Genomic DNA, 12,654 nt, shown 5'->3' on the forward strand with positions numbered 1-12,654 from the left:
GGGAGGTCACATTTTAGTTCATGAAGTTTTAAGATGGGCAGATCAAGAAATACTGCATCCAACAATAAGCTTTGTATTAATGAGCACACAACTGTTCATATCTCTACATTGTAGTTTTCACTTTTCAACCCAACAGTCACCCTACCTAGTCAATCATACAATAACAGCTTGTAATGTAATATAAACTAATCAGTACACTGGACCTCTATCATTTGACTGCCTTGTTGCATGTGGATGTGCAAGGAAAGTGGTCAGGGTTTAATGGTGATGAAGTGGGAGGCAGGTGCGAAACCTGTAGTGTTGCATGCAGACTGAATGTACCTGTATGGTCGTTTGTTTGTGGCTGTGACCCTTAGGTGTAAGCTTTATCCAGAGGGGAAGAACCATGACCTATTAGATGATAGCACTCTTTCACTGAGGGAGCTGGCTTGGAGGGTGTGAGATGTGGTTGGCTAAGTGGCTGACCATGCTATGACCTGGCTCCTCAGAGGTGGAGTGGTGGCAGTAAATGAAGCAATTTAGGGTGTAAGGTTGATGGTAGATTGAGAGATAAGTCAGTTACTTGGGGAAGGAAGCTGTGGAGAGTCTGGAGTATTATTGGAGAGTAAGGCCTATACTGGCAATTTAGTGTCAATCTGTTGTTAAACTGAGAGTAGGTGTTTGCAGTTGGGACAAGCTGTTCTTATTGTTTAGAGTTCCATTTTATGACAAATTGTCTTATATTCGATATCATTTGTAGCAGCACTCCAGACTACCAAAGCGTTTGGGCAAAGAGTCCGATCTCCCAGGTGTTCTTAAAGTGTTGTGAGACTGCTTGAGGCATCAGTCAGCAATACGTATCCGAATAGGTCTCGTCTCTATTTCTTCCTGTTTTGCCACCTTGGTTTTTGGATTGTACCACACAGTGTTGTGCCCTAAACATGGCTAAAGCAATTTTAATCTGCTAACACTCCCATCCATTTAATCACTTTTGGAAACCTTCACAAGCATAGTCACATGCATCAAGGCCACTTCAGATATGGAATAAGTGCAGTGCTCGTAATCCGACAGGGTGGTAAAGTCGTGCTCCCAATGCGACAGAAATGCAACAAGGGGTGTCCAGAGCTCCTGGGATTCGGACGGTTTGGCTGTGGACATTATGTGTAATTAATGAGATTGCCTCAATTGCCCACATTTTCGACCACAACATCAGTAAATTGGGGGACCTCAGCTCAGCCGCACTTTGGGGCTATCACCAATTTGACTGTCAATGTCTTATTAAAGTGTGTCAACAAACACGGAATCTGGTCTTTATCCTAACAACCCTGTTATTGATGGTGAAAGTGGAACAGTTAATCCGAAACACCACTGCTATATCGAAAGAACGTAACTTAAAGTGCATTAAGAAATAATAAGAATCCTCCTAGCTGTTTGTTAATAAGCTCTCACCACTTGTACTAGTTATAAAATATGTTATTGTTGACTAAAGCACAGAACAAATAAAGACTATCAATATAGTGTGGCATTAAGTGAGACACTCCTGTTACTCAAAGTATTTACTTCAAAAGTTTATGCATCGTGTGGGTAATGCGACTGTTCTAGTATCATTCCATACATTTAATGTCTCAATCAAATTAATGTATTTTATCCAAAATGGTTGCAGATGGATTGAGAGGATATGTTGCGGTTAATCAGTCACACACATATCATATCATATTACAATAAAACTAGGTAGACACTCTAGCGTTTCTGCCGTTTGCGAGATAAACAATTATAGCTCCAAGGCATTCATGGGGGTCTTTGTGGGGCAACAAAAAGCACTAATCTGTTCCTAACGCGGCTCCCTTCTATTTTCTCATTGCATCGGACAGCATAAAACACGAAGACAGCAAAACATCAGAAGGTACTCTTAAAACATCGCTCTTCAGAAGAAAGCCCTCCCCCTAAAACGTAATGCCAACCTTTCACCTTACAGTACGTGCACAGCAAAGCATTATATCCTTTATTTCGTTGTCTTCAGCTTAATGTGATTATCACAGCAAGTGGCAAAACAAAAATCACAAAAAAAAGGATCCATTTCCTAGTCGGTTAAATTTACTATTGGAGCTCTTGAAACACTACAAGGTTCCCCAGTGTTGACATTCCTCGTGGTGTTCTTCTATTCAACCACATCCATTTCTTCAAAAATAATATTTCACTAACTGCATAGTGAAATGAATTGTCTGTGATTCGAACTCCACTTCCTGGCTCAACCTTAGTGTCCACATGAGGTTGCATGGGCAGTGCAGGTCCCAGGGGATTGAAGTCCCCATTATCAAATGTCTTTATTGACATCATCCCAGAACCTTTCAGTGTTCGGTCACGTCCACCATATAGGGTGCCCATACCCCAACTCTTTATCCATCACTGGGACAATTTGTTTCCTAGAGGTAAACGAGTGAAGTACCACTTGTAGATTAGTTTAAAATACACTTCCTCATGCATGACATACTGATTTATTTATGTCCATCCCAGTGATCTTCCATTCTTTTTCCTTGATAGGTATTAATAAGCCCTTATCCCAGCCCTCTACATACTTGCAGGTGGTACTGCTTCCTGGCTGAATAAGGCATCTCTGCAACGAGAGCCTTAGGCCATTCATGAAGTCTGACTGCTCAGAGGCTTTTTCTTGTCACTGCCGCCTTGTTTGTGGGTCATTGAGCAGTGTCTAAGTAATAGGTAGTGTAATCATTCAGACTCTCCCCAGTTGAAAGTTTTATTACAGCTCTTAAAGGATCTTATGAGTCCATATTCAAATACATCTGAGATTAATGTAATCGCCCTCGCTCCAGGCAATATAATCTATGGGTCATCTTCGACTCCACTCTCCTTCTCTTCCCACATCTCGGACATCTACAAAAAGTCCCACTACCAACTGCAGAGGTATTCTACCTTTCCTCACCTTCCCCCAGAGGCTCACCACCTTGAGAGGCATGGTTCTCTCTAGGCTGGACTGTTACAACAGCCTCTTTCTCAATCTTCCTACTTCTACTCTCCGTTCTCTAAAACTCATCCAAAACAGAACCGCATGACTTATCCTTGGCCTCAAGCCCAGGAACCACATCTCTCTGGCGCTAAATTCCTTCACTGGCTGCAAGGATAAAGTTCAAGACCCTCTGCATAATCCACAAAGCTTTCTGGGGCCAGGGCTGGGGCCCACACTATCTACAACACTCTCTTGCTAAATACTCCCCCTCTAGAGTCCTCTGCTCGTCTTCCTCCAACTCTCTGCGGGTGTGCCGTTTTCACAAAAAGAGATTTGGGGGCAGATCTTTATCCTCTGCAGGTGCCTCCCTCTCGAACAGCCTCCCTGTTTCTCTTCATGTTGAGCCGGAGCACCTTAGGTTCCGGAAACTCCTCAAGACCTTCCTCCTTCTTTCTCCCTCTCCCCTGCTAATCTCCTTTCTTTTTCCTCCACCCTCCTCCACTCCCTCACGCTGTTCAGTTTTTGCTACTGGTTGCCTGGTTCACCTTTAGAGCCTTGCAGGTCCCATGCTCCCCTGCTAGTCTTTTGCACTTGCCTCCTGGCCGCCACACTATGTTCAGCATTATTGCACTTTCAGCTTCCGCTCCATGAGCGGGGCAACCTCTCTGCACTTAGCCCAGTAGGACTGGACTTGTTTGTTTCCCCCCACCCCCTTCCTCGCACCTCTGTCTGTACGCATGCTTGACCTCAAATGTACTAGGACCAGTTTGTTTGTCCTGTTGCCCCCCTCCCCCTTTTTTTATACCCCTGCCCTAGCTCGTTCGCAACTGTAAGACTTCATGCACTTGCACTAGAAATAATGCTGTCGGGCCTACTATGCTAGTTTTTTGTTTGATCATTCGGAAACTTCAAGGCCTTGTTCCCTTCCAGCCTTGAAGCGCTTTGAAGCACTCCACCTGTGTGTATGCGCTTTATAAATAAACAATTACTGAAATTGTTCTCAAACATTGGCTTTCAATGAATTGGCATATAGGGAAAGGGAAAGTTTGTCAGTTCCGGTCTCACAGCCAGATCATCCCGGGTCCTCAAAGTAGACTTGTATATGGATTCAAGTACAATTAATTTGGCATCAGATTTTTATCCCCCACGTACCTGCTGCCATAGCACAAGCAAGTTTTCACCATTCATACTATGCAATGGAGATATAATTTGATGTGACACTTGACAGTATAATGCACCCTATCTTCGAACTATGATCTCTGGAACACATTTTGTGCGATCCTTTTGCGTTTATTGTTCCAAATAAATCTCATCAACATTTGCTGGATTTTATACAAGCCTGTATTTGTGAGCTTTGCAAGAAGGGCACAGATAGAGAAACTCAGGGACTGCTTTGAGTCAAAAGACAGTGTGCCTCATTACAAACTTGGCTTGCCGGAAACAAGGGTGCCATTAAGCTTACTGGCACTGTTGTTTCTGGACCGGCATATTATAGATCTGCCTGCCGGAGCCGCCGTGCCAGACCAGTCTGACCCTGCCGGGCAGAGCGGCTACGGTAGGCAGACCAGTCACGGAAGCACCGGCACTGTTAGCAACGCTGCCGGTGATTCTCTGTCCCCACTCCCATAGAGTCCCATGGGACTGGGGACTTACATTTTACCGGCACCTGACTTTCCAGGCAACCAGGGTTGTAATCTCCCGGTGGCACCGGGAAGTCAGGTGCCAGTAAATATTTACAGGTCTGGCAGCAACCCGCTGGTAGCACCGGCAGGGTTACCGCCAGACTCGTAATGAGGCCAGTGTCTTGTTGCCAATTGAGCCAGTCTCGTCATTTCATTAAATAGCTTTTGTAAGTTAGCACCATGGAGGTCATTAATCGCTTTAGGTATCTGAATCCTCAAGTAAATGATGCTTTTCGTATTCCACTTCACAAGGAATGTTTCCTACAATTACTTTTGAATAAGTAGAGAAGTGGTCGGAGCAAGGATCTCCCATTTCTGGAGATTCACCTTAAAACCAGGGACTGAAGAGGAGCAGCTCCATTTTCGTTGTTAGGCCACCAAGAGAAGTCTGGGGTCTGCTAGATTAATCAAAACAGAACTCTGAACATCCACAGCTCTATTTTCAGATCGCTCCATGTGACACCTTTAATGCTATCATTGTTTCTAATTCTCCATGCAAAGGGCTCCAGGACGAGGGCAAAAAGAGGTGATGGGGAGGGGGATAATACTAGACCGGTGCCTCTCGTTTGCTGGAAAAGATGAGAATGGTGATCATTTATGTGGATCCTAGAGGTTGGCACTGCAAAGTATCCGTTTCTGGAAGTCCGCCCCGAAACCTATCTGCTTCATGGTGCCAGTCAAAGTGCCATTCCACCCTGTCTAAAGCCTAGTGAACATCTAAAGATTATGGCTGCTTCCCTTGAGAAACATGTTTTAGTGTCCAGTATATGGATTATTTTCCTGATTGTGTCAAAGGGCTGTTAAGAAGTGTCAACCTGCGATGGCAACATTTTTCCAGATGGCTGGCTAGCCCTGTGGAGTAAATTTTTGTGTCCGAGTGTGATTGAGTAGTATAAATTACAGAGGTCTGGGTGGCAAAACATTGATTGAATTGTGCTTACTTCAGTGAAAGTAAGAACACCCTCAATAAAAGTTTGGAGCAGCAAAAGAGCTGTTGTGGGTGGGTACAGCTGCGCACCTTCGACCTCAACCATGGTTGGGCAAGGAATATTCTTTGCCACATGTTTCCTGGTGCACCAAACAGGTGAGGGAGGTAAGCCTGTGCCTGCAGAACAAACTCCTCAACAAAACTAAGAAGCTTGAAACAGTTTGGCAGGTGCTGAATTAAGTTAATCATCCCAAGCTCTCTACAACCAAGAATTCCATACTGGCTCCCTGCAAAGCAGTGAGGTGTATCCTGTAAAATAAATATTTGAAATAAAAGAACAGTATTAAAAAACATGACTTGAAAATCGTTTTTTAGTTTGTTGACACGAAGTCATTTCAATTCAATAATAATATATTTATTTTTTTACTTTTTAGACCCTGTAGACCACCAGGAAAGCCATGCCCAGTGAAGAAAGACCAATGCTGTACAACATATTACAAAATATTTCAAATTATTTATTTGTCAGTCACAAACAAAGCATGAAAAGGTCAATATAAATCAAGACGCCTCCTGAGCAGCATTCCTCAACAGGAAGAGTATTTATAAAAACGGCATGGTTCTTACAAATGGCAGTGCCTTACCTTTACTTTGTTTACGTTTTGAATATCTACATTACATACATTCAGTTGTAATTATTTAATACAAGGATTTTTTTTAAATAAAGTTATTGCACACCTCTGCAGCCAATGTGTAAAGCTTATTTGCACAGCATTCTCACTTGCTTGGTAAAATAGTAAATCAAAGTGAAATCAAACAGTCCTACACGTGGATTACCATTCTTTGTTTCCTTAAGATTGCTAAATGTTCAGCTTTTATGACAACGACTTGATTTACTTAAAATAATATGCTCAAAATTGGTATTGCATTTGAGTCAGTTTGTATATAGAAGCAACTTTTGCAATGTCTTACGTACCTTTTTTACGCGGCATAAGGGGGGGTCGCAGCAGCACAATAACTATTACCCCAAATCTGCACAGGTAAGTGCCTAATGACACTGCAAATCGAGGAAACGTGTTTGCTACAGACTAGGTAGTCACATTTGAACAGTACTTCTGTTGTTGCCTTTCCTGCTCCAGGTCTGATGTGCCACCATACTGTGGGCCAGTGCTGCACATTTTAACAAGGCGCATATCCTTACTCAAAGTGCTTCAAGCTGTATGTTTCTGCGGGATATGATTTTAATGAAATAACCTCCAAATCAATCCATAATGCCAGATCTAAAACGTGAACTCTATATTGATTGCACATTTTTCAGCCATGTTGTGACGGACTTGGTTACACCTTCTGGTTACACTCTCGATACAGCATATCACAGTGTTCTTGAATTTCTGTTAAGTTGGAAACAAATGTTAATGAATCTTTTCAAGCACCCTCCAACAGACAATTGGTTTTATCGTGTAATCCGATCAATCGGGCACATTAACACGAAAACAAAACTTTACTTTCAAGTACTGTTTAACACTACAAAAGAACAAGTTACTTTCTTACCTGCTAACGTTCTTTTGATGGGATGTTCCAATGACGTATTCACACATCTATGATAGGTAATCACCAAACCTGTGCTGCTTTGGAAAATTTTCTACGTCGATGTCGATACGCTGTCCTCAAGGGCCTCCATCGAGCCGACGTCACCGGATGTTATAAGTAGGACGCCTCAGTTGTAGTTTTTTCCCAGAACGTGTGGCACCAATCTTCTGCCAGTAAAACTACAGAAAGCCTTGCGAAAACAGAAGCTGCAAACGCATAAGAAATTCTATAGAGGGGCAGGCTGGGAGGTAACGATGTGGATCCTCTTGGAGGAAATTCCCACGAGCAGAATCTTTCACACTTCCGGTTGACACTTGTGGCAAAGAGATCCACTTGTTGAGCCCCCCAAAGGGCGAAGATCTCCAGGAAAAATCTCCTGAGCCAGCTCCCACTCGTGAGAGACCGTGCTCTGCCTGCTCAGAGCGTCCGCCACCGCGTTTTCGTCTCCAGCCAGATGAACTGCTGAGATCGAAATTTCCTGCTGGATGGCCCAGAACCAGAGCTGCATCGCCTCTCTGCGCAGAGGGAGAGACCCTGCCCCCTCCCCTTTTTGTTGAGGTAGTGCATGGCCACTGTGTTGTCCGTCAGAATCAGGGCATTCTTCCCCAGCACGGACGGCAGAAAAGCCTTCAGGTCTAGCCTGATGGCCCTCAGCTCCAACAGATTGATATGGAGTCTGGACTCTGACGGAGACCAACGACCGCTGACTGTCAACTCGTTGGCATGAGCTTCCCATCCCGTGAGGGACGCGTCCGTCACGATCGTTACCTCCGGCCAGGGTAGCCAACATTGAGCCCCCTTCATCAGATTGCCTTCGACGGCCCACCACAGAAGATCCTGGGCGACCGAGGGCGGCACCTGAACAGGGGTCCGACATCCTGCCGGAGGACTGCGACCACTGGAGCTTGAGAGCTCATTGCAGAGATCTCATCCGCAACCTGGCCTCTGGCATCAGAAGAATGCAGGATGCCACAAGGCCGAGAAACCTCAAGAACTCGTACGCCGGGAGACACTGAGCAGGTTGAAACTTGTGCACCATCAACAGAATGTGAGGCACCCTCACCTGGGGAGGGAAAAACAGCCCCAGGGACGTGTCGAGCACTGCTCTGATATGTACTGGAGCCGCTGGGTAGGTGTAAAGTGGGACTTCAAGTTGAGGGAGAAGCCCAGCCTGTGAAGGGAGCGGCAGGTGACCGACAGATGATCCAGGACTTGCTCAGGAGAGCGCGCCCTGATCAACCAATCATCCAGGGAGGGGTAGACATGAATCCCCCCTTTCCTGAGATACGCTGCCACCACCACCATGAGCTTGGTGAAGACCCTCGGGGCAGAGGTCAATCCGAACGGCAGGACCCAAAACTGAAAGTGCAAGTCGCCAACCGCGAACCTCAGGTACTTCTTGTGCTTGGGATGAATCGGCACATGAAAGTAAGCGTCCTTGAGGTCTAGAGACACCAACCAGTCCTGAAGTTGAAGGGCCTCGAGGACTTGAGAAAGAGTAACCATCTTGAACTTGTCCTTCCTGAGGAGCTTGTTCAAACCACGTCCATGATGGGTCTCAATCCCTCTTTCTTCGGGATCAAAAAATATGGGGAATGCCTTCCCTTGTTCCTCTCCGCTACAGGCACCAGTTCTATGGCGTCTTTCTGCAGCAGGGATTTGATTTCCTGCGCAAGGAGCGGATCCAGACTCTTCAACCAGAGATTCCCTGGTGGATTGTCGTGACGCCATTCTACAAGAAGCTGCGCCAGCTTTCCCCCAACCGGCGAACCATGGGACATGGCCTCATGACTGAGCTGAAGCGGCAGTGCCTGAGGGCAAAGAGGCAACTGCCCGAGCGGCCTTGGCACCTCGAGTACCCTGTTTTCCACCTCTGGTACTCCTACGTTGGCCCCTTTGACTTGCAGCTCCCCTCGATCTACCAAAGGTAGAGTAGTATCGAAAGGAACCTCCCCTCCATTGGTGTCCCCTAGGACGAAAAGGCAGAGGTTGGCGGACTGCAGCACTCAACGACTTTGCTGCAGCCTTCGAGGTCTGCAACCTCTCAAGGCTCTTGTCAGCCTTGCTGCCAAAAAGATGTTCACCATCAAAGGGCATGTTGAGAAGTCGGGCTTGTACATCAGGAGCAAACCCCGACTTCCGCAACCACGCAAATCTGCGCATCACGGTGCTCGCCGCCATGGACCGGCTGACACAGTCTGTCACGTCCAGACCCGATTGAATGAATTCACACATGGCATCCTTGTGATCCTGTACAAGGGCAAGAAAGCCATCCCGTTCCTCCCCTTCGGGAATATGTTCAGCCGCTAATGAAACAATTCCACAGAGTGCGAGTGAAAAGTGCTAAGGCACACACAGAGTTGGCGACTTTCAAAGCCACACCCCCTGAAGAAAAGACTTTCTTCGCCCAACCGTCAAAACGTTTGTCGTCCCCATCAGGAGGGATGGTAGAGTACGACGCCTGTTTTGCTGGGGCCGTAGCTGCCTGCACCACCCAACTCTCCGGAGTAGGGTGCATGGACAAGTAGCCGGGGTCGCCACTGGCTGGGCGGTACATTTTCGGCAACGACTTACCCACTGCCGGGAGACTCTCTGGAGCAGTCCAAGCCGCCGCCACCCTTCTTTGCAAGGCCATATGGAATGGCAGTACTGGGTCAGTTGGTGGACCTTGGTCCAAGATATCCGTCAGGTCATCCTGCAGAAAATCTGCTGGTGGCGCAGACCACCCCAAGTACTCAGTAAAGGCGCCTCATGTCGAGGGTGACGAAGAGTCAGCATGCGTACCAGGCTCAGGCCTGCCAAACTCAACCTCCGGGGAGATATCAAGACAACTGGCGTCGTGCAAAGACTGACGCAGGTCTTCCAACTGGCAATGACCAGATAATAGGTCGTCAGGAACCTCATCATCAGGTACCAAACCTTCCTCAGACCCTTCCTCCACCTCAGAAATATAATCCAGAGGCTGGAACAAGTCCCTGGAAGAGCGCACAGAAAAAGGCTCAAATACAGGCCTTACTGACTTCTTCAGGGCCTTCCTCAGAGTTTCCACCGACACACAGGGTACCTCCGGTGAAGCCTCCACAATAAACGGATTTGGCGTCGACGTCGAGTGTTGCGCTGATGGCTTCGACACAGGCCTCAAGGGCGGAGCTTCGAGCGTGTCCTTCGACGGCCTCGGCGTCGATGACTTCCTCGGAGGCGAAGCCTCGAGAGAGTCCCTCGACGGACATGGCGCTGATGGCGTCGACGTCTTCTTATAAAGACCTCACAGGATCCACCGGTCTCGTGGGCGTCGAGGACCTGGACCTGGAGCGGGCATGGCTAGAGCGATCCACCTTGTCCGATCGGGACCTCGAAGGCTCCCGATGATCGCACCGACCGCCCAAGCCCAAAGGCATACGAGCGTTGGTCCTAGCACGTTCCCTGCCGTCTTCTTTCAAAGGCGCGGACGGAACGGAGCCCTGCAATTGGAAAATCACCATCATCTCCGTACGAAATGTATCCCATTCCGCAGGAGAAGAATGCTTGTTGGGACAAGCAACCTGCCGACGGGCAGAGTCCTCGGACAAGGAAGGCGACTGGTGATGGCGCTTCCGCGATTGCCTCGAAGAGGGAGAGGAATGGGAGGACCCACTCTGGGGCTGAGATCCCCTGGACTTACGCCAACGACGTGGAGAGTCGCCTCTCGAATCGTCGGTCCAAAGCCCTGCAGATTTCGACTTTCGGGGCTTGGACACACTACCGACAGAAAGCTTCTTCTTCCGCTCCCGCAAGGCCTTCGATGTCAACGACTGGCAATCGTCACAATCATCCGTGGCGTGGTACTCACTGAGGCACCAGAGGCAGGCGTTGTGCAGGTCCGTCAGCGACATCTTGGAACCGCAGTCACAACACTTCTTGAAACCCGGCCATGGGGTAGAAGACGACGAAGACATGATATCTTCACAAACAAGTTCGAAGAACCGATAGAAGTATTCAGAAGAACCGAGGCGCGCCAAGATCTCCGAAGCTAACACGTTCGCAGAAAAAACGGAACTGAGGCTACGGGCGTCGTGCGTCCTACTTAGAACATCCGGTGATGTCGGCTCGACAGAGGCCCTCGAGGACAGCGTATCGACGTCATCGACGCAGGACTTAAGATGCCGAAAATGTTCTGAATTTTCAGAAGCAGCACAGCTGTGGTGATTACCTGTGGAATACGTCAGAGGAACCAATCCCCTCGAAATGCACATTTTTACAAAAGGCTGATGCAGTTTTTCTTTCAGGCAGCAAAATTATTTAGTCGACTGCTACTTATTTTCTTTAAGTTTGCAGAATTTTATTAAACACAACAAATTCCCATTTTTTAGCAGCTTCAAGAATAATTGTTCTCTGCACCCTTTCACATACTAACTTTTTTTATATTCTATATTTTTTTGTAGACCGTCATGAGGAACAAGCATTGTCAATTGGGACTGAAAAATATATGTTGAGGTCATGAGATACAGAAATGTAATTATCGAGTGGTCTAGACCAAGAGTCCCAATGATTCACCCACCCATCCTTTGGCTAAAAAAGCCTAGATCTGCGGAATGGCTTCTGATGATGTCAAAATACTCAACAAAAACCCCCATGGGGCAAAAAGCCACTAATAGTTTTTTGAGAAAATATTTTCCCGATTAGAGGCATATGCACCAGAATAGGAACACTAATTAGGAGCGGCACACTGTATACGATCTACTGTGTTGACATTTCATGTGTTGTGATATTGTGGGCATCTTTAAAAAGGCGATAAAGCATACTGAGAGCTGTCATGGCCGCCAGCTGGAGTTGAAAGGCCTGAGCTCAAGAGCCTTCCACTGCGTCCTATGGCGCAGCAAAGAGAAGACAGTATAGTGAGTGACTTGACGCATGTGCAGCTAGGGAAGCAGGCGGTCTGGTAGGGCGGGGTGCAGGGATCTGGGCACCCATTTGCGTTTTGGTGAATGCAAGCCGTTTAGAACATTCTGCTAATAGGAAAGGTACTGCCAGGCAGTATCTGGGGTAAGACAACTAATAAGGCCTACATATTACAACAACTGGTTTCCTCAGGACCTAGCCAATGCCCTAAACACTGATGGAGAAAGTACATACTGGTAATGTTCTTTCTATGGATTCTTCTCCCACAGATTCCTCATTTTGTTAGATATCCTATCCAGCGTTAGTAGCTCAGAAAATGTTGATAGGGGGCATAGTGCAGCTCGATGAGTCTATCACCTTGTGTGTTGACCGTGCCACTGTAGATGTGATGTCTGCCGCCGTACTTAAGGAATGAGAAGTATCCACAACCGAAAAAGTTACTTACCAAACTGGTAACGTTCTTTCGATGGGATGTTCCTCTGACGTATTCCACATCTATGACATGTAATGTGCACAGCTGTGGACATTAAATGTCACAGATGTGGAATACGTCGGAGGACACAATCCCTTCGAAAGAACATTACCAGTAAGCAATTTCTCCTTCAATGGATTGCATTCTCCCACAGATGCCTCAT

At 46.9% G+C, this 12,654-nt stretch overlaps 2 protein-coding genes across 3 annotated transcripts in view; one reads left to right on the forward strand and one right to left on the reverse strand.

The window, feature by feature from the left end:
- Window positions 1–6,296, forward strand: part of TVP23A (trans-golgi network vesicle protein 23 homolog A) — a 512,460-nt gene extending 506,164 nt beyond the window's left edge. The window contains exon 7 of the mRNA XM_069647835.1: window positions 5,989–6,296. Coding sequence (XP_069503936.1) covers window positions 5,989–5,997 — 9 coding nt within the window. The 3' untranslated portion in view covers window positions 5,998–6,296. The remainder of the gene's footprint in view (window positions 1–5,988) is intronic.
- NUBP1 (NUBP iron-sulfur cluster assembly factor 1, cytosolic) overlaps window positions 6,049–12,654 on the reverse strand; it is a 339,483-nt gene continuing 332,877 nt past the window's right edge. For both annotated transcript variants that reach the window (XM_069647833.1, XM_069647831.1), the window contains one exon: window positions 6,049–6,942. In XM_069647833.1, coding sequence (XP_069503934.1) covers window positions 6,890–6,942 — 53 coding nt within the window. In that variant the 3' untranslated portion in view covers window positions 6,049–6,889. The remainder of the gene's footprint in view (window positions 6,943–12,654) is intronic.

Source organism: Ambystoma mexicanum, chromosome 2q, assembly GCF_040938575.1.
Source record: "Ambystoma mexicanum isolate Mex_15411 chromosome 2q, UKY_AmexF1_1, whole genome shotgun sequence".
NCBI classification, from domain to species: Eukaryota; Metazoa; Chordata; class Amphibia; order Caudata; family Ambystomatidae; genus Ambystoma; species Ambystoma mexicanum.